The sequence below is a fragment of the Bombina bombina genome, chromosome 5 (genome assembly GCF_027579735.1).
Source record: "Bombina bombina isolate aBomBom1 chromosome 5, aBomBom1.pri, whole genome shotgun sequence".
Taxonomy (NCBI): domain Eukaryota; kingdom Metazoa; phylum Chordata; class Amphibia; order Anura; family Bombinatoridae; genus Bombina; species Bombina bombina.
In genome coordinates, this window is record NC_069503.1 from 579,083,562 (window position 1) to 579,106,333 (window position 22,772).

The 22,772-nt window shown below is 38.4% G+C and overlaps 1 protein-coding gene across 2 annotated transcripts in view; it reads left to right on the forward strand.

The window, feature by feature from the left end:
• The first annotated feature begins 290 nt into the window (after positions 1-290).
• LOC128660608 (uncharacterized) overlaps positions 291-22,772 on the forward strand; it is a 559,105-nt gene continuing 536,623 nt past the window's right edge. The window contains exons 1-3 of one of the 2 annotated variants that reach the window (XM_053714534.1): positions 291-343; positions 2,362-2,431; positions 13,724-13,756. In XM_053714534.1, coding sequence (XP_053570509.1) covers positions 2,399-2,431; positions 13,724-13,756 — 66 coding nt within the window. In that variant the 5' untranslated portion in view covers positions 291-343; positions 2,362-2,398. Of the gene's footprint in view, positions 344-2,361; positions 2,432-13,723; positions 13,757-22,772 lie in introns of those variants that run through there. The other variant, XM_053714535.1, reaches the window with a different exon arrangement.

The window sequence follows — 22,772 nt, forward strand, 5'->3', positions numbered from 1 at the left end:
ACAAATAAGTGTCTGATAGCTTGACTACTGTTTTAATCATAAAGAGCATTGTTCCGCTCCTTTTAATACAATAATACTAACGTGCACGTACAGATCAGAACGTGTGTAACTACTTGTCCTTTGTTGAAGAGGCGGATTAATAAACTGACAATCCTGCAACTATTTGTCTTGTTTTTAATGTTTAGATTACATGATTACTGGCCATTTCCGGTGTGCTGGTGTTTTTCTTCCCCCTCATAAGCGCCGTAGAAGAAGAGTAAAATCTGTAACGTAACCCCCAGTGAAACGTTCCCCTTGTCATTTCCGCTATAATAGAGTAGTCGTTTGGTCTGCTATTGAGAGGGTAAGAGATTCCTGTTATATAAACTCTGCGTCGGTCACGCAGACAGTGAACGGCCCGAGCTGATATAATTTAAATAGAAGTTTTCAGAGACACCATTTTTTATGTTGAGCGATATAAACCAGAGATACAGTGTTATTCAAGGATATATGACAGTGAATATAGAGATATTTTTTAGCAGTATTTTCTAAACATGGCAATGTATGCTTAAGTTTTACAGGAACAATTTTTAGCATTTTTTTGTTTGATCTTTAAAGGGATGTAATGTGGTAATAAAATACTCTAATTTTGTTAACCACCGCATTTCAAATGGGTTAAACTCACACAAAGCAATGCTGCTTCTAAGAAGGACTGACTCGGAAAAAAATGCACCCCCATTTTTTTTAAATATTTAGAAAGCTTGCGTTTTTAAACAACTTTTTAATTCGCTTCTATTTTTTTCATTCTCTTAATATCTTTGTTGAAAACATCTTAAAATAGGCTCAGAAGCTGCTGATTGGTGGTTGCACATAGATGCCAAATATTTTTGGCTCACCCATGTGCATTGCGATTTTTTTAACAAATCATATTTTTAGCTATCTCTTAAACCTTTGCAGGGTCTAAACATATAGTTGCTAGAAATAATTTATGCTATATGAAAAATAATTAAAAAGTTCAAAGGCTCTAATGATATCATTTACCATTATTAATTCTAAGTGACACACTGAAAGGGAACATTTGTTCTGTTGGAACATGTACAAATTGTTCAAATTCATTAAAATTCTTATCCACCTGTGCAGCTCTTTTTGAGTGCGGGTGAGCACCCAGGGCTGTGCGTTTTGCAGGGTCATGGGATGTGTACCCAGTCTAGTTTGAGAGTGCAGTCTATAAAATGAAAAAAAAATTATACCAAAATATTCAATTAAGTACAACATCATTTACTTCCAAAACATCAATAGTGATAGTATCAATCCAAAAAATGTATTTCATAATTCAGATAAAGCATTCTCTTTGAATCCTTTTTTGAAGGACTATTAAACGGATAGTAACCTTACAAAATAATGTTATATAATTCTAAATTAAAAGCATTGCAAGATTTTTTTATTCCAAAGTTTGACTTCCCTGGTCTCTGCTCCACTTAGCGCGGGTCTTGTTTTTCTAAAGTGATTCATTGCGCCATTGAACTGAATGTAGCTTGCTCCCGCTCTGGAATGGAGACCATGTAAGTCCAACTTTGGAATAAAAAATCTTGCAATGCTTTTTATTTTACAAGCTGTTGCTATTGCTAAGATAATATTATATAATTATGCATTATGTGCAGAATTATTTAACATTATTTTTTTAATTTTACTGTCCCTTTAAATACAGTGGATTTGCATAATCAACAAATGCATAATGTAAAGACTATGTAATAATTTCAAATGAGCAGTATATTTTCAAAATATCTTCTATTTCTCTGTCCACTGTATAATGATTTTGCGAATCCCATACCCATATACAAATACTCTGACTGTGCACAGCTTGATAATGGAAGTGAATTGGATATCAAAGAGAACAAAACAAAATAGAGAATGGAAGTAAAATGGAAGGTTGTTTAAATTTGCAAATTTTTGCTTTATTGACTATTTAGAAAGAAGTCCTTTCAACAATTATTCTTTTGCCACATTTTTGTGATCACTTGCTGACGTTACATACAAGTAAACCAGGGTTTATATTTAAAATAAAAAAAACCCACAAACATTCCTTGTTGCATGTTCTATATTTAAAACAGATACAATTATAAATGTGTTCAATTTGTAATACTTCATACTAACCCTTGTCACATTCCTATAGTTAGGTTTGCATGTGTCCCTCTGTGCCTTGTGGCAGAGTTTCATATAGGGCTCCCAAATAAAATACCCCACCCTACTCATTCCATTTGGAATATATTAACTCCAAATAACAAGAAATTCTAAAAACAAGTTTAAACCATTCATATTTTGCCTGGGTTGGATTTTATGTTCCTCACGGTTAATGTTTTTTTTTTTTTTTTGTTTCTTAAGATCTGATTCTGCCATATTATATATCAAGCAAAGAAACATGAACCGGCGTTTTTCAGAAAAGTTTCCTTCTGTAAGTATGTGTTGTGCTCAGTCACACTTGTTTGTTTTCAGAGTAGCATTGAGAACTCCATAAGTTGTTGTTTTTGTTTTATTTTAATTTTAGGCACAGTAGTTTTTTTTTATATTCAGCAGTTGTTGTTTTTTTGTTCTTTATCCTTTTACAGAATAAATAGTTCATACTGTCTTTACAAATTGTTTTTTTCATACTTGAAATGTATGTAGTAAATACATAATTTGTTGTCGCTTGTGTTTTTTTTGTAGTAAAATTATGGTTTATTGAGAATCAAACTGATCTACAGGGTAAAAAGAAAACATTCTGAACTCCTAAAGTGGTACCATAAAATGAAACCAGACTAAGCCATATTATAATTGTAAACAAATTGCACAGTGTTGAAGCATTGTCCAAAAGCCTTTTAGGAGCTGAATTAAGAGGATATAAGAAATAGAATAAACAGTAAATGTAGTGCAGTCCCAGGAATTAGCTTCCATATAATAACCAAATATTATAAACAGAGAATATTTATCCTATCAGAACATTATAACTTGTGTGGCATTAAATGAATAGTCTAGTCAAAATTAAACTTTCACGATTTAGATAGAGCAGGTAATTTTTAAGCAACTTTCTAATTGACTCTTATTCAAAATGTTTCTTCATTCTCTTGGTATCTTTATTAGAAAAAGCAAGAATGTAAGCATAGGAGCCGGCCCATTTTTGGTTCAGCACCTGGGTAGCATTTTTTGATTGGTGTCTAAATGTAGCCACCAATCAGAAAGCACTACCCAGGTTCTGTACCAAAAATGGGCCGGCTCCTAAACTTACATGCAAATAAAGATTCCAAGAGAAAGAAGAAAAATTGTTAATAAGTAATTTAGAAAGTTGCTTAAAATTGCTGATCTATCTGAACCATGAAAGTTTAATTTCAACTATACCATTCCTTTAAAACAGGTCAGCCTCTTATCGCTTACAAAGTTTCACACATGACATTGCAGAAATACTAAAGCAGAGTTTAATGGGCTATATATATATATATATATATATATTACAGGAAAAAAGCAGGCACTCTCCGTTTAAATCCACAAACTTTTCTTTACTGTGTAACAAGTGACGTTTTGGGGTTTCACCCCCGTCCTCATCACAATACTTATACCCTTATCAAAAACCATTTGCATAAATAATTACATTAATTAATGTGTACTTAGTATATTCACCTCGTGTCCATACGGCTTCTAGCGGTGTTTACTCGGCGCCCCTATTACGTCATCCTGAATGAGACGCCACACATTGTCAGGTTCCACCACCGGAAGCCGCCAACCACCTACCGTTGCCAACCCTAGCGTGCTTACGTCATTACAGACGTCGCCTGTAGCTAGGGAGTCTATTACCAGTGATCGCATCTTCACCTAGTGACCCTGTATAACAAATATATAAAAAACACAAGAGAACATATTATAACATCTATCTAATTTAAAAACATCTTACAGTATGTCATTATCCTTTCCTTATTATCTTTTTACAGTAGCGTGGACTTGGTTGTTTATAATCGGTGTTAGAGGAGAGGGAATGGTGGAAATGCTCTGTAGAAAAACTGCTGTAAGATATTGAGCTATAATGGTCATACCTAAGCCTCCATTGTTTGCACAAGGTATATACAGATTTCTTGCTCTTCTAGGGTGTTTTCCTTCCAAAAAAATCATTGACAATAGATTGTAGTTTCTGAATTTAAGGCTTTGGTAAAGGGATAGGTAGAGCTTGGAACAAGGAGAGTATCTTGGGCAGTAAAGTTTTATATTAACTGAATGGATCTTACCTAGCTAGGAGAGATTCTTAGTGGACCAGTCTTGAACAGACTTTTGGAGATATTAAAGTGAATTCTCATAGTTAGCTTTAAAAAAAGTGTTTTTTTGGTGATAGAATGACTCCAATGTATTTTAAGGTATGTGGGGAAACTTTTTTTCTGGAGTAGAACAATCCATTGACATAGTATGTTCAAAGCAAGGATCTCTGATTTGACTCGTTTACTAAGACGCTGGAAACTTTCCTATATTATTGTGTTCATCACATACCGAGGAGATTGAAGGAAGACATTAGGAACATAAGAATATCATCTCCATAAAGAGGTAGCAATTTGAATTCCCCTAATTGCTATGTTTCTTAACCTGTGGGCTAAGACATCTATCGGCAGAGTAAATAATTACCCTGCTGAGTGCCATTTCTGATAGAAAAAGTGCTAGAGAGGACACCATTGACCTTAACTTATGCTGTGGGGGTCTGAGTCTAATGAAACATTTCTAGTTATAAGCAAATCTGATAAACCAAAGTGTTGTAAGATTAGTTTGAGAAAAGTTAATTTTACCTGATCAAAAGCATTTTTCAGCATCTGTTGAAAGTTAAAGTGTGGGTAAGGAGTGTATTTAGCATACTAAATTAGTTGTAGGGTTTTTGTTGTATTAGCAAGGTGGTTAGAAAGGATTTTTGTGTGTCATATAAAGGGACACTGAACCCAATTGTTTTTCTTTCATGATTCAGATGGAGCATGGAATTTTAAGCAACTTTCTTATTTACTCCTATTATCATTTTTTCTTTGTTCTTGCTATCTTTATTTTAAAAGCAGGAATGTAAATCTTAGCAGCCAGCCCATTTTAGATTCAGCACCATGGATAGTGCTTGCTTATTGGAGGCTTACATTTACCCACTAATAACAAATATAAAGTCTCCAGCACTGTTCAATATCTTTATTTAAGAATCTAAAAAACAGCTGTTTTTTAGATTCCTAACTAAAGCTATTGAACAGTGCTGGAGACTTTATATTTGTTGTTGCATAACAGGGGAAATAGCAGTTTTTTACCCCAGTCTCACGAGCACTTGGACAGAAGCAGCAGTGCTTGAATTCTATTTTCACTGAAGCTGATTTACCCACCAATAAGGAAGCATAACCCAGGTTCTCAACCAAAAATGGTCCGGCTCCTATGCATCACATTCCTGCTTTTTAAATAAAGATAGCAAGAGTACAAAGAGACATTGATAATAGGAGTAAATTTGAAAGTTGCTTAAAATTGCATTCTCTATCTGAATCATGAAATACATAATTTGGGTTTAGTATCCCTTTAAGATCAACGTTGAGTACTGAGATGGCTCTAAATTTAGCTGTCAAGTCTGGGGATTTCCCAGGTTTCAGCACAACAGAGATGTGGACTTTTAGTTTTGTATTGCTAAGATATTGGCCTTCATCATCCTGAGAAAACACAGATAGTAGAGAAGAAATTAGCTGTTGGAATTGTTTATAATATTTTGTTTCAATACCATTAAGACATGGAGTTTTCCATATGCTCTGGTATTTAATTGCTTCAGAAAGTTCCTCAGTGGTGATTGGGCTTTCTAAGTCAGAAACCATATCAGAAGAGTGAGTTGCAGAACACATAAAGTGTGAAGATATTTTTTACAAATATTAACATGAGTCTTCTGTAGAGGGTATAGGGATGTTATATAAGTTAGAGTAACACTTTTGAAAAGCTTCTGCTATTGAAGAGCATTCTAAAAGTATACTGGGGGGGGGGGGGGTATTTAGAGCATGTATTTACTCCTTTCTTGCTTATTTCTAAGTGCTCTTATTTTAATTCCCTTTGTATAAAACACCTTTTATGAGGTTCAGTATCACAGTTCACTTTGTCTGATAATGGGTGGTATTTCTTGCATATTTAAAAAAGTTTGCTTAAATATATATATTTATTAAAGTCTAGGGTTTACCTAAGAGTGTACCAAAAGGGCCCAAGTATGCACCTGAAAGGGAAGTGATTTATGTATGAGAATGCTGACTCCATGCTTTTTGCTACTCACGTGGGAACTTTGTAAGTGTAAGGGGAAGTTATGGTTAAAGTATTTGGATTCTTTGTTACGCTTACAATGAGTTTCTTGAAGAAGCAAGATTTTACCCTGTCTATTAAGAAAATCATGGGAAGCTATCAACATTTTGTGTCACAATGAACAATTTAGTAGTTGAATTTAGCAGTTTAACCATACACCGATCGAGGGAGGGGAGGGGGGCAGCAATATTGTTTGATATGTATTTGAAAGTATGAAAGTTTTCTCTTTATAAACTGGAAGAGTCCACAGCTGCATTCATTACTTTTGGGAATTCAGAACCTGGCCACCAGGAGGAGGCAAAGACACCCCAACCAAAAGGCTTAAATACCTCTCCCACTTCCCCCATCCCCCAGTCATTCTTTGTCTTTCGTCCCAGGAGGTTGGCAGAGAAGTGTCAGAAGTTTTTCGATAGTCTCTTATGAAGGGTAGTACTCTTCGGAATGGGACTGGAGTTTTAAGTAGTCCTGTCAGCCTCTCTGTGAGAGCATTGATGCAGATGCAGGGAGAGTCTTTCTGTGAAACCATCCCAACTCATATTAACAGCTCCACTAGCAATCAGTGTTGACGAGTTTCGCTTTCTTTTCTTCTCTCAAGTCCATGGCAGAGGCGACGCTACTATCTGTCACACTTGAAGGGCCGTGTCCCTGTTCCACGGCGTAGATTCCGGTAAGATTGTTTCATTCATGAATGTATTGTAATTGCAACTGTTTATCCAAGAGGGGCAATAACCTTTCAGGGATAACTTTAACTCAGGGTCTCAGTGAGGCTCCTTTTATCTTAGAATCAAGGGTTAATATCTCCTGAGGGGGGTTATTTAACAGGGGGGATTTTAATCATGTTTGTTATGTGATTTTGTCTGCTAGTGTGTAGTGATACTTAGGTTTATGGCTATTTCGGAACATTACGGCCTATTGCAAGTGACGTGGCCCTTACGGTCTGCCGCACTTTTTCATGGACTGCACGGTACACCTTGTGACCAGGCGTGGTTACGTTTTTGCTCTCCATTTCCGAATTCCTTACCGTGTGGCGACAGAGAAATTCTGTTTTGCTGAAGTCTTGGTCATAGGAGGTGGTGAGTGCCCCAGCCATTGGGGGTGTAAGGTGCCGTTTATATTTTTCTTATTGGTCCATTCTTTCAATATCCCAGTTATGGAGGATTCTGATTTTTTGGAGACGGATGTCTCTGATTCTGATTCTTGCGAAGAATATGAGTTGGCCCAGGTGATACATGCCCATCAGTTATGTTCCGAATGCCGCGTTAGAGTGCTCTGTTCCTCGGGATCGGGGAATCCGGGGTCCACTGAGTCATCTGCCTCTGTGGATTCTGTTTCCCGCGAGGCACGTTCCCTACAACCTTCTCTTACTATGCATGCAGGTGTCCCAAACGCCGTTTATCCTTCTCTGGAAGGTGGCTTGTTTCCTCCGGAGGTAACGACACGGTTCCGCATGGCCATATCTTTGGCGATTGCGCATTTGCATCTCCCAGGATGTGTTTATGATATTGTCAGTGTTCTGTTAACCAGGGCTCATCAGGCGTGGGTTCGCCTGGTCCAGTTCAGTCCTCTGGAGAAGCAACTGCCTCTGAGGCTTCAGGAGTTCAACCTCTGGGGCTAGGGTCAATCAGTTGCCCTGGCGGAGGTAAGTTTTGATTTTCGTTGTAGACTGGCGCGCCTTCGTGTACTGCTGATGCACATTTTGGCAATGCTGGAGGATATCACTCTTAACGGTTTGGTGGATCCTCCGTCTTCCACTTCGAATGTCACGTAAGATTAGACATAAGGGGATGAAGTAATCTTATCGTCTTCTTTTATTTGAGTATCTTTTACAGTTCTGAGCTTTGGAAGAATCGGATCCCTGATGGGCTGGTCCTGTTGGAGTGTCCTTTCTTCCTGGGCGTTAACTTGCGGGTTGCCCTTTTATTTAAATCCAGTTAGAAGGGATTTTGTTTTTTAAAGCTCATGTTTGTTATTATATTTCCTTTGGAAACTTTCTTCTCTGGAATTGGTACTTGCGATTTTGTGGTTGCACCGTTACTTCTGCGGAAGTAATTTCATGAGTTGGACATTGTTACATCCTCTGTCTGTTTGCTTATCTCTCCCTTCTAGGGGGTAACTTTGTCTGGCCTTTGACAGTTCTGGGTGCCCTTTGCTTCAGGCTGCTCCTGACTGGTTACAGATTAGTCTGTCTTTAAAGTCTATATCAGACACGTGGGGCCCGTTATGCCTGGCTGGTCCGGTTGGGGCACTGAGTGGTTCTCACTATTGTTTGTGTTGTTTGCTTGTTTTTTCGTTGCAAGTTACAACTAGCATTTCAATCTAAGATGATATGATGGTCCTTGGTTATTTGCCTAGGGGCATGGGAGGGGACTGTGTTCAGTCCTCATTGGCATCTCCATACTAGTCAGCCGGGGCTCTGTTGAGATTCCGCTGCAACATATTCAGTAGGTTCCTGATTTCTTTGGGAACAAGAGTTTTTCTCCTTCCCGTAGTGGGTTGGAGGTTCGGAGGATTTTTTGGTCCTACATACCGCCTGTTTCTGGTGGCATTGCTTATCCTGAGGCTTCCTTGGGATTGTTCTTTTAGGATTTGTTCTCTTAATATTGTACCTCTTCCTTCGGGTCGAAGCTGTCTGGACTTTGTCCTTTTTTACTTGACAGCCTTTTGGTCATTTGAGTTCAGGAAGTTTAGGGCCATGTGGGTCCTTTCTACTTCCGGGAATTCATTGTTCCCATATCGGGGACGGTAGACTGTGTTGTCTCCTCCTTTTTCAGTGTTAGCCTCTGCTTAAGGGGTTTTATCCACAAGGGTTTGGGATGCTCGTTCATTCTTCTTCCTTGTGTGAGGTCTTCCGGAAAATGATTGAGAGGATCTTGGCGACTAGTCTTTTTCTGAACTCTTTATTGGGTTGAACTCTGTTCTCGTGGATATTTCCCTTAGTCTTGGACCATGTGGTTGTTGTCCATTGTGCCTTTTGCACCAGAGTAGCTGCTTGACTTTGTCATTGCCTACCACCCTTTTGATAGGGAGTTTGTCTCCTGATATGGGTGTCCTCTTCCCTCTGTGTTCTGGGATTCTTACTAGGGAGTCCAGTATCCGATATCTGAGTCCGGATCGCATAACCAGTGATGTCTGATCTGCTTCGTACAGGGTAACTTGAGTTTCCCCTGGGGGTATCGTTTGTTCTAAAACAGCCCCGGGTCCATGGTTCTCATCTCCGATCCTTTATTGGATGTTTGGAGATTCTCTAATCCTGTTGGATTGGTTCGGGACGACCCAGTTTTCCTAGTTGGGGACATATTTTGCCCTTACAGGTGGAATGTTTTCTCCCTTTTGGTAAGGGAGTTTTTCTCTGCTGGGTCAGTAGTGGTGTCTGGATGATTCCTCATTTGGTTTTGGACTTTTGAATCAGTCTACAGTCTTTTTCCCATGTCATTGTGGGCATGTGTGTTTTTCTTATTTTGTTCCCACCCCTTGGGGGGGGGGGTAGATTTGGCTTCCTCAGTGCCAGCTGGAGCTCGGAGGTGCATTTCCTCTCTGGAGGGTTGTTCTCCTGCCTTGCGTGCAGGAGGTCGGAGCGAGTAGCCTTCTCTTATGTTCTGTAGAAGGCAGCATTCTGCTTCTCTGTGGCTCGTTCTGTTACGACAATTGGCGAGGTTTTCTCTGTTTTTCTCACCCTATCAAGGTTGTTAATGGGAGTTGCGCCAGGACTTCCTAGGGGGGGTCTAGCAGCGCTTTTTCAGTACCAAGTCCTTTGGGGTTCTCCTTGGGAGTGCCCTTATCCTTTGGAAGGGCAGCTCTACCTCCATTTTCTCCCAGTGTATGTTGAGGAAGAGGTATACAATTATTATACATTTCATGCCTTTCAGCGACAACAGCCTGTGCCCCCCTAGGGAGCATCCCCAGTTTGACAGGCTGTATAAAATCCTCCCCCTGATTACCCACTTTGCTGCCAGGTTTGCAGAGGCTTTTACACCTTGAAGGAATATATGCGTGGATGAATCCCTGAGGGAAGGCTGGGATTCAAGCAGTATATTCCTTCCATGCACTCCAGGTATGGAGTAAAGGTGTATAAGCTCTGTGAGCGCGAGTCTGGGTATACTCAGGCTTTCTGAGTATACGAGGGAAAGGATATCCACCTTGACACTCCAGGTTGCCTAGAACATATGGGGACCACTGGCAAGATTGTCTGGGACCTATTATTACCCCTGATGAACAAAGGGTACCACTTGTATCTAGACACTTTCTATACAAGTGTCCTTTTGTTCAAGCTACTGTATTGTTTTGATACAGTAGCTTGCAGTACAATTAGAAAGAACCTCGCAGGTTTCCAAGGACAACTTGCATGCACCCGGCTACGAAGGGGGGAAACCTCAGCTCTGTGCCAAGAGGAGCTGTTGACAGTTAAGTACAGAGACAAGAAGGATGTGTACCTTCTTACCACCATCCACAATGAGAGGACTGTAGATGTGTCTGTATGTGGCAGAGCTGAGAGCATAAGGAAGCTAGTGTGCATCAAGGTTTATAACCGGCATATGGGTGGGGTTCATCTGGCAGATCAGCTGCTGCAGCCCTATCTAATTATGCGGAAGACAACGGCCTGGTACAAAAAAACGCTTATTTGTTTTTCAAAAAGCAAACCCCGGAATTAAACTGACTTTTTTACAGTTTCAGCTCCAGATCATTTTGGGGATTTTGTACCAAGATGCACCTGCTCCCCGGGAGGTGATGGGAGAGAGCACAGTTGGGGCTACTCATTTTATTTTCAAAATCCCCCCCCCCCCACTGCGGCGAAGCAGAATCATCAGAAAAAATGCAGAGTCTGTACCAAGATAAGGGACACCACCGTTTACTGTCCTGATTGCCCTGGACAGCCTGAACCCTGCATTGGGGACTGCTTCAAGAGTTATCACACACTGGTAATTTATTTTTATTTTTTTACATTTGCCGTTGTGTTTTTTTGGGGGGTGGGTTTGGTTATGTTTACTGTTACTGAATTTGTTTGTTTTTTACTTTTACTGTGCCAGATTTTTAAATTTCATTGTTCTATTTTATTTTTATAAGTCCTAAAATTGGTGCTGTATTTTATCAAAACCCCTGTCAAACCTATGCATGGGTGGCATGGGTGTACTTAGGGGGTCTTGCAGAAAGCAACCTCAAGTGTTTTCTTGCAATAACTTTACAACAAGCTCTCATAAATCATAATAAAAAAGCAATGTGTGTGTAAAAATGAAAATTGAAAAATTACGACCAATTTTTTTGGCTAAAACTGTTGCATCAAAGCACTCAATATACAATACCTTGGGGTGTAAATGTTTCAAATAAATACTTTCATGGCAATAAATAAAACTGGGGTATGCAATAGGCCTTAAAACTAAAGAAATATCTCACTTTCAACTCAAATTACAAGTCATACAACATTGTAACTGAACCTTCCCAAAATCCTGGCAAACCTATGCATGGGGGGGGCGCATGGGCGTACTCAGGCGGTCTTGCCGAAAACAGCCTGGAGTGTTTTTTTGCAATAACTTACAACAAGCTCTCCTAAATCATAGTCAAAAAGCAATGTGTGTAAAAATGAAAATTACCACCATACACTTTCTCCATTTTTTTGTTTGGCTGAAACACTTGCATCAAAGGCATCAAAACACTCCATATACAATACACAATACATTGGGGTGTCAACTTTTCAAATGTATGCACATTCATGGCAAGCAAATAAATTGGGGTATGTAAAAAGGCCCCCAAAAAGAAGATAGGCAAAGAAGATATGTTAAATATGAAAAAAAAATCACAAACACGTCAGATGTTTGGCATTGCACCACCCCAAACAAGCCAACAAACTTATGCATGGGTGGTATCACTGTACTCAGGAGATGTTGCTGAACACATATTGTAAAACTTAACAGGAGCTGAGAATCCATGCCTAAAGTACAATCTGTGTGAAAAATAACACAAAACAATTACTGCCAATAGTTTGACAAAGACTGGTGGTTGAATTAGTGCATGGAAAGTGTTAAAATACCAGCTTTTCAAATACCCTAGGGTGTCTACTTTTCAAAAATATATGGTTTGATGGGGGTAAATTACATTGGCCGGCTTCAGAAATGTCCCAACTAGGACATGGGTGCATGATGACAGATGTGAAAATTCCAAGTTGGAAAACTGGAATGCACCCACTAGAAATAAGGTATTTTAGCCCCCTGAAACCCCGACAAACCTATTCATGGGTGGTATCACTGTACTCAGGAAATGTTGTTGAACACATATTGAGGTGTTTTTTGGCAGTAACACATAACAGTAAACGATAATTAATGCCTAAAGTACAATGTGTGTGAAAAATAACACAAAAAAATATTACCCAATAGTTTGACAAAGACTGGTGGCTGAATTAGTGTATTGAAAGTGTTACAATACCAGCTTTACAAATACCCTAGGGTGTCTACTTTTCAAAAATATATGGTTTGATGGGGGTAAATTACATTGGCCGGCTTCAGAAATGCCCCAAATAGGACATGGGTGCATGATGACAGATGTGAAAATTCCAAGTTGGAAAATTTGCATGTGCCCCCTAAAAAATAAGGCTTTTTAACCCCCAGAAAACCCAACACACCTATACATGGGTGATATCACTGTACTCGGGAGATGTTGCTGAACATATATTGGCGTGTTATTTGGCAGTAACCCTTAACGTGCTCAGTAAATGTATTCTTAAATTGCTATTTTTTTTAAAAAAATCACCTTTTTTTCAAACTTTGGCGTAAATTGGTGGTAAAATGGTTGCATAAAAAGAGTCAAAATACCACAAGTTTAATATCTTAGGTTGTCTTCTTTTAAAAATAAAATAAAAAAAATATACATGTGAAGGGTTATTCAGGGATTCCTGACAGATATCAGTGATCCAATGTAACTATCGCTAATTTTGAGAAAAAAAAATTGTTTGGAAATAGCAAAGTGCTACTTGTACTTATTGCCCTATAACTTGCAAAGAACATGTAAAACTTGGGTTAGGTATTTCTAAACTCAGGACAAAATTTAGAAACTATTTAGCATGGGTGTTTTTTGGTGGTTGTAGATGTGTAACAGATTTTGGAGGTTAGAAAAAGTGTATTTTTTCATCATATTTTATATTTTGTTTTTTTTTTATAGTAAATTATAAGATATGATGAAAATAATGGTATCTTTAGAAAGTCAATTTAATGGCAAGAAAAATTATATATAATGTGTGGGTACAGTAAATGAGTAAGAGGAAAATTACAGCTAAACACAAACACAGCAGAAATGTAAAAATAGTGCTGGTCCCAAACGGTAAGAAAATTTAAAAGTGCTGTGGTCACTAATTGGTTAATTTAACTGTATAGTGCATAAGCATAACTAAACCTTATTAGCATTGTAGAAGTAAGAACATGTATTTTTTTTTCTCACATTTTTTTTATCATTTTAGGCTAAAAGTCAAAAGGGATCGGTCTATTGCAGTGTAAGTAATTCTTCCATATAATATGTCTAGTGTATTAATTAAAAAATATGAATCACAATGCCATGCTCATGTATTTGCACTTAATAAACAATCTTATGTATTTTGAATTAGTTATCTGTTTACTTGAGGATTATCACCCACTTGCAGGGTCACACTAGTCTTTCAGTATAATTATACTTTTTCTCCTTCCACCTGAAATTTTGCTCCCAATATCTAAGCCTTATCACCTACTTAGAGCCACTTTTTTGATTCTGATCAGCCACAATGTTTAATTGTATAGCATATGTGTAGAACAAGCATGTGTCTCCTGCTTTCCACCAATATTTGGGCCTTTCTTTTCCTTTATTGCCCGCGTTCCCCACCTTGGGAATTTGTCTGTGGATACCCATGCAGTCATAGCATAGTTTATATTTTGTATAAAATTAGGCCCAAAGCATATTTATAAAACCATTAATGTAATAACATATTTTTTCCGCCGATGCAACTCTCAACATTTTAATTTAGAATGTTGAGATCATATTACCCACATAATTTCAATAGCATTGAAATAGTTTTGTCAGTTTCTCAACTAAGGTAGTGTGTGTTTTATTTTTTGAAGATTTAGGTTTAACTCTGTGTGCCAGAAAGAACTTTAGAAGATTGTTTTTACAGCTCTCACTTGAAGCTGATATTTGAATTGTTATATTTCTGTGTTTTTGGAACAAGGCTAAAACAATATTCTTACTCAACATTTCACATCATCCACTCAGCATTTCATTGGTGATTTTGTTCAGTTTATAATTGAAGCATTATAATTTACCTGCGTTATATGGTATAGTAAATAGTTACTCACTATTAAACATTCAGAGAAAAAAAACTAAATCTATATTCTCACTCAAATATAGTAAGTATAGAACAATTTATGAGTTTAAGAGTTTGTGATTAAATGTACTTTTCATGATATCCTTTGTTGAAGAAGCAGCAATGCACTACTGGGAGCACATCAGGTAAGTCAATGACAAGTGACATTTATGTGCTATCACCGATTGGCAGCTTGCTCCCAGGAGTGCTTTGTGGCTCCTGAGCCTACCTAGGTATTCTTTCCTTCATATAGGTGGCGAGAGTCCATGATCCATTACTCCTAGTAATTACCTTTCCTGGCTACTAGACAGAGGCAAAATTCCCAAACTCCAAGAGCCCTGTAAATCCCCCTTCACCTCTATGGTAACTAGTTTTGTATTTGCCTCCAATGGAAGTAGGCGAAGAATGAAGGTGCACCTGAAGTTTCCGTGAGAGGGGTCTCAGTTGTCCCCAGCTGTTTGACAGAGGGATGTGTTAAGAGTATTGGGTAGTAAAAATATTACAACCATGTTGGGGGTTAGACGCAAGCAGCCACAGGTATTGCAGGACATGTCCTTTTCCTCCTACTGTGAAATGCTAAACAAATCACACCTTTATTAAAAAATGAAAGAATAACAAAAATAAAAACATGTCCAAAAGCCAAATGACAAGCCAAAGCGGGTAATCAGACGAGCCGGGGTCAGGAACACAGAGATCAGGAACACAGGAATTTACATTGAAGTCTGAGACCACACAAGGGCAATGGCAGACTAAACTGAGGCAGTTAAATAGGAAGTGATGACATCATCGTTCTGGCCTGCAACCTGTCTCTCTGATAATGTTCTCCAGTTTGGCCATAAGAGGGAGCCTGAGTGTACTGAGCAGCGTTATACACTCTGCTTTAGGAAAGGAGAAAACACAGGTGAGTCAGAAATGGCAGCCATGGCAGCCTCAAACAACTAGCAAAGTTAGGGTGAAACCCTGAATGGACGTTGATATACTCCTGGGTAATTTCTTCTGATGTATGTTACAGCACTGGTTTTGGCTCTCACTGGATTATATTCTTTTTTTCAGTAGTTGGGTGCCCACTGCCTATGGGCTAGTATAATTTTTTGTTTATATTTATGGCACTCATATAAGCCTATTAGGCTATAAGGTAGTATTCCTTACTCTACTGTGTCGCCTTGGGACTGTTTTATTTATGTATTTATTTAGTGTATGGCTCCTTTTTTTAGTTCTATTCCCCTTTTAAATGTTTTCAGATTTTTTGTGCTTCCCATGGTAGGGTGCATCGCTTAGAGTTTACGTATGCCGGACTATTCGATTTGTGCATGTTGGGTTGCTGGGTTTTACGCACGTTGGAAAGTCAGGTCTGTGCATGTCACCTGTTCGGGAAAGCCCTCACATATTATTGTGGCACGCTTTTAGTTTTTAACGTAATAGTGAGGTACGCTCGCACGTTCCTGTATTAGTTTTCAAATAATTAGCGCACTAATCTGCTTAAGTTTCCCCTGTATGTTAAACTTTTATATATTTTTCTTTCATGTAATTAGCAAGAGTCCATGAGCTAGTGACGTATGGGATATACATTCCTACCAGGAGGGGCAAAGTTTCCCAAACCTCAAAATGCCTATAAATACACCCCTCACCACACCCACAATTCAGTTTTACAAACTTTGCCTCCGATGGAGGTGGTGAAGTAAGTTTGTGCTAGATTCTACGTTGATATGCTCTCCGCAGCAAGTTGGAGCCCGGTTTTCCTCTCAGCGTGCAGTGAATGTCAGAGGGATGTGAAGAGAGTATTGCCTATTTGAATGCAGTGATCTCCTTCTACGGGGTCTATTTCATAGGTTCTCTGTTATCGGTCGTAGAGATTCATCTCTTACCTCCCTTTTCAGATCGACGATATACTCTTATATATACCATTACCTCTGCTGATTCTCGTTTCAGTACTGGTTTGGCTTTCTACAAACATGTAGATGAGTGTCCTGGGGTAAGTAAATCTTATTTTCTGTGACACTCTAAGCTATGGTTGGGCACTTTGTTTATAAAGTTCTAAATATATGTATTCAAACATTTATTTGCCTTGACTCAGAATGTTCAACTTTCCTTATTTTTCAGACAGTCTGTTTCATATTTGGGATAATGCATTTGAATTAATCATTTTTTTCTTACCTTCAAAAATTTGACACTTTTTTTCCCTGTGGGCTGTTAGGCTCGCGGGGGCTGAAAATGCTTCATTTTATTGCGTCATTCTTGGCGCTGACTTTTTGGCGCAAAAATTCTTTTCCGTTGCCGGCGTCATACGTGTCGCCGGAAGTTGCGTCATTTTTTTGACGTTATTTTGCGCCAAAGATGTCGGCGTTCCGGATGTGGCGTCATTTTGGCGCCAAAAGCATTTAGGCGCCAAATAATGTGGGCGTCTGATTTGGCGCTAAAAAATATGGGCGTCGCTTTTATCTCCACATTATTTAAGTCTCATTTTTTATTGCTTCTGGTTGCTAGAAGCTTGTTCTTGGCATTCTTTCCCATTCCTGAAACTGTCATTTAAGGAATTTGATCAATTTTGCTTTATATGTTGTTTTTTCTCTTACATATTGCAAGATGTCTCACGTTGCATCTGAGTCAGAAGATACTACAGGAAAATCGCTGTCTAGTGCTGGATCTACCAAAGCTAAGTGTATCTGCTGTAAATTTTTGGTAGCTATTCCTCCGGCTGTTGTTTGTATTGATTGTCATGACAAACTTGTTAATGCAGATAATATTTCCTTTAGTAAAGTACCATTGCCTGTTGCAGTTCCTTCAACATCTAAGGTGCAGAATGTTCCTGATAACATAAGAGATTTTGTTTCTGAATCCATAAAGAAGGCTATGTCTGTTATTTCTCCTTCTAGTAAACGTAAAAAATCTTTTAAAACTTCTCTCCCTACAGATGAATTTTTAAATGAACATCATCATTCTGATTCTGATGACTCTTCTGGTTCAGAGGATTCTGTCTCAGAGGTTGATGCTGATAAATCTTCATATTTATTTAAAATTGAATTTATTCATTCTTTACTTAAAGAAGTACTAATTGCTTTAGAAATAGAGGATTCTGGTCCTCTTGATACTAATTCTAAACGTTTGGATAAGGTATTTAAAGCTCCTGTGGTTATTCCAGAAGTTTTTCCTGTTCCTAATGCTATTTCTGCAGTAATTTCCAAAGAATGGGATAAATTGGGTAATTCATTTACTCCTTCTAAACGTTTTAAGCAATTATATCCTGTGCCGTCTGACAGATTAGAATTTTGGGACAAAATCCCTAAAGTTGATGGGGCTATTTCTACCCTTGCTAAACGTACTACTATTCCTACGTCAGATGGTACTTCGTTTAAGGATCCTTTAGATAGGAAAATTGAATCCTTTCTAAGAAAAGCTTATCTGTGTTCAGGTAATCTTCTTAGACCTGCTATATCTTTGGCTGATGTTGCTGCAGCTTCAACTTTTTGGTTGGAAACTTTAGCGCAACAAGTAACACATCATGATTCTCATGATATTATTCTTCTTCTTCTTCAGCATGCTAATAATTTTATCTGTGATGCCATTTTTGATATTATCAGAGTTGATGTCAGGTTTATGTCTCTAGCTATTTTAGCTAGAAGAGCTTTATGGCTTAAAACTTGGAATGCTGATATGGCTTCTAAATCAACTCTACTTTCTATTTCTTTCCAGGGTAACAAATTATTTGGTTCTCAGTTGGATTCTATTATTTCAACTGTTACTGGTGGGAAAGGAACTTTTTTACCACAGGATAAAAAATCTAAAGGTAAAAACAGGGCTAATAATCGTTTTCGTTCCTTTCGTTTCAACAAAGAACAAAAGCCTGATCCTTCATCCTCAGGAGCAGTTTCAGTTTGGAAACCATCTCCAGTCTGGAATAAATCCAAGCCAGCTAGAAAGGCAAAGCCTGCTTCTAAGTCCACATGAAGGTGCGGCCCTCATTCCAGCTCAGCTGGTAGGGGGCAGGTTACGTTTTTTCAAGGAAATTTGGATCAATTCTGTTCACAATCCTTGGATTCAGAACATTGTTTCAGAAGGGTACAGAATTGGTTTCAAGATGAGACCTCCTGCAAAGAGATTTTTTCTTTCCCGTGTCCCAGTAAATCCAGTAAAAGCTCAAGCATTTCTGAATTGTGTTTCAGATCTAGAGTTGACTGGAGTAATTATGCCAGTTCCAGTTCCGGAACAGGGGATGGGGTTTTATTCAAATCTCTTCATTGTACCAAAGAAGGAGAATTCCTTCAGACCAGTTCTGGATCTAAAAATATTGAATCGTTATGTAAGGATACCAACGTTCAAGATGGTAACTGTAAGGACTATCTTGCCTTTTGTTCAGCAAGGGAATTATATGTCCACAATAGATTTACAGGATGCATATCTGCATATTCCGATTCATCCAGATCATTATCAGTTCCTGAGATTCTCTTTTCTGGACAAGCATTACCAGTTTGTGGCTCTGCCGTTTGGCCTAGCTACAGCTCCAAGAATTTTTACAAAGGTTCTCGGTGCCCTTCTGTCTGTAATCAGAGAACAGGGTATTGTGGTATTTCCTTATTTGGACGATATCTTGGTACTTGCTCAGTCTTTACATTTAGCAGAATCTCATACGAATCGACTTGTGTTGTTTCTTCAAGATCATGGTTGGAGGATCAATTTACCAAAAAGTTCATTGATTCCTCAGACAAGGGTAACCTTTCTGGGTTTCCAGATGGATTCAGTGTCCATGACTCTGTCTTTAACAGACAAGAGACGTCTAAAATTAATTACAGCTTGTCGAAACCTTCAGTCACAATCATTCCCTTCGGTAGCCTTATGCATAGAAATTCTAGGTCTTATGACTGCTGCATCGGACGCGATCCCCTTTGCTCGTTTTCACATGCGACCTGTATGCTCTGTATGTTGAATCAATGGTGCAAGGATTACACAAAGATATCTCAATTAATATCTTTAAAACCGATTGTTCGACACTCTCTAACGTGGTGGACAGATCACCATCGTTTAATTCAGGGGGCTTCTTTTGTGCTTCCGACCTGGACTGTAATTTCAACAGATGCAAGTCTCACAGGTTGGGGAGCTGTGTGGGGATCTCTGACGGCACAAGGAGTTTGGGAATCTCAGGAGGTGAGATTACCGATCAATATTTTGGAACTCCGTGCAATTTTCAGAGCTCTTCAGTTTTGGCCTCTTCTGAAGAGAGAATCGTTCATTTGTTTTCAGACAGACAATGTCACAACTGTGGCATACATCAATCATCAAGGAGGGACTCACAGTCCTCTAGCTATGAAAGAAGTATCTCGAATTTTGGTTTGGGCGGAATCCAGCTCCTGTCTACTCTCTGCGGCTCATATCCCAGGTATAGACAATTGGGAAGCGGATTATCTCAGTCGCCAAACGTTGCATCTGGGCGAATGGTCTCTTCACCCAGAGGTATTTCTTCAGATTGTTCAAATGTGGGAACTTCCAGAAATAGATCTGATGGCGTCTCATCTAAACAAGAAACTTCCCAGGTATCTGTCCAGATCCCGGGATCCTCAGGCGGAGGCAGTGGACGCATTATCACTTCCTTGGAAGTATCATCCTGCCTATATCTTTCCGCCTCTAGTTCTTCCAAGAGTAATCTCCAAGATTCTGAAGGAATGCTCGTTTGTTCTGCTGGTAGCTCCAGCATGGCCTCACAGGTTTTGGTATGCGGTTCTTGTCCGGATGGCCTCTTGCCAACCGTGGACTCTTCCGTTAAGACCAGACCTTCTGTCTCAAGGTCCTTTTTTCCATCAGGATCTGAAATCCTTAAATTTAAAGGTATGGAGTTTGAACGCTTAATTCTTGGTCACAGAGGTTTCTCTGACTCTGTGATTAATACTATGTTACAGGCTCATAAATCTGTATCTAGAGAGATATATTATAGAGTCTGGAAGACTTATATTTCTTGGTGTCTTTCTCATTATTTTTCTTGGCATTCTTTTAGAATACCGAGAGTATTACAGTTTCTTCAGGATGGTTTAGATAAGGGTTTGTCTGCAAGTTCCTTGAAAGGACAAATCTCTGCTCTTTCTGTTCTTTTTCACAGAAAGATTGCTATTCTTCCTGATATTCATTGTTTTGTACAAGCTTTGGTTCGTATAAAGCCTGTCATTAAGTCTATTTCTCCTCCTTGGAGTTTGAATTTGGTTCTGGGGACGCTTCAAGCTCCTCCATTTGAACCTATGCATTCATTGGACATTAAATTACTTTCTTGGAAAGTTTTGTTCCTTTTGGCCATCTCTTCTGCCAGAAGAGTTTCTGAATTATCTGCTCTTTCTTGTGAGTCTCCTTTTCTGATTTTTCATCAGGATAAGGCGGTGTTGCGAACTTCTTTTGAATTTTTACCTAAAGTTGTGAATTCCAACAACATTAGTAGAGAAATTGTGGTTCCTTCATTATGTCCTAATCCTAAGAATTCTAAGGAGAAATCGTTGCATTCTTTGGATGTTGTTAGAGCTTTGAAATATTATGTTGAAGCTACTAAATCTTTCCGAAAGACTTCTAGTCTATTTGTTATCTTTTCCGGTTCTAGAAAAGGCCAGAAAGCTTCTGCCATTTCTTTGGCATCTTGGGTGAAATCTTTAATTCATCTTGCCTATGTTGAGTCGGGTAAAACTCTGCCTCAGAAAATTACAGCTCATTCTACTAGGTCAGTTTCTACTTCCTGGGCGTTTAGGAATGGAGCTTCGGTTGATCAGATTTGCAAAGCAGCAACTTGGTCCTCTTTGCATACTTTTACTAAATTCTACCATTTTGATGTATTTTCTTCTTCTGAAGCAGTTTTTGGTAGAAAAGTACTTCAGGCAGCGGTTTCAGTTTGAATCTTCTGCTTATGTTTTTCATTAAACTTTATTTTGGGTGTGGATTATTTTCAGCAGGAATTGGCTGTCTTTATTTTGTCCCTCCCTCTCTAGTGACTCTTGTGTGGAAAGATCCACATCTTGGGTAGTCATTATCCCATACGTCACTAGCTCATGGACTCTTGCTAATTACATGAAAGAAAACATAATTTATGTAAGAACTTACCTGATAAATTCATTTCTTTCATATTAGCAAGAGTCCATGAGGCCCGCCCTTTTTTTGTGGTGGTTATGATTTTGTATAAAGCACAATTATTCCAATTCCTTATTTTATATGCTTTCGCACTTTTTTATCACCCCACTTCTTGGCTATTCGTTAAACTGAATTGTGGGTGTGGTGAGGGGTGTATTTATAGGCATTTTGATGTTTGGGAAACTTTGCCCCTCCTGGTAGGAATGTATATCCCATACGTCACTAGCTCATGGACTCTTGCTAATATGAAAGAAATGAATTTATCAGGTAAGTTCTTACATAAATTATGTTTTCTAGTTGTCAGGTTAGCACTCTTAGGTCTTGCTAGTCTTTTACAGGCCTTATTTGGAAAGGGTTCATTTTCCTTGCTTTTTATTTATTTTAAATTATATACAAATTCTGCTTACCATTGAGAACCCCTCCAAGGATGGGGGATATATAAGCGCCTACTGTGTACCTGTAGCCCAGGGGAGGTGCGTCTAGCAGGCACCCGAAAATACAATGGATAAAGGAAAAACCCAGGCGCCAACTATACGAAGGCAGGTAAATACATATACTGATGAATAAAATTAAATAAAAACAATTTATTACATCCAGATGGGTATAAACAATACAATAAAATACAGTTGAACCAAATTTCATGGATCCATGATGGTTTTACAATAAAAATAGAGATAAAAATAAAACAATGTGTTGTCACAAAAAAGAATAATATCAAGGATAAAATCAAGTGGTGGTAAAAACAAATGGAGCCTTCTATAAAATAATAATTAAGCCTTCTAATAAAAATGTTTCAACCAGAATAGATTCTCAATGGATTAAAAAGTCAATTTGTGATACTGCTGGTGTAGGAGGATGAAGAAATAAATAAATAAATCGGCTGGAAAAAGTGATCTCCAATGTGTGTGAGGGCTGTGCTGATCCAAAAAGTATATTTACTTGTAAATCCAAGTGATGTGTATTAGAAAAATGTCAAAAATGTCAAAAAAATCATCAATAACAAATACAAATTATGCTTTGAAAAAATAAATAAATGCAAATTGTGCCGGTGAAAAAAGTGCTAAAGCCAAATGTCAACCAGTGA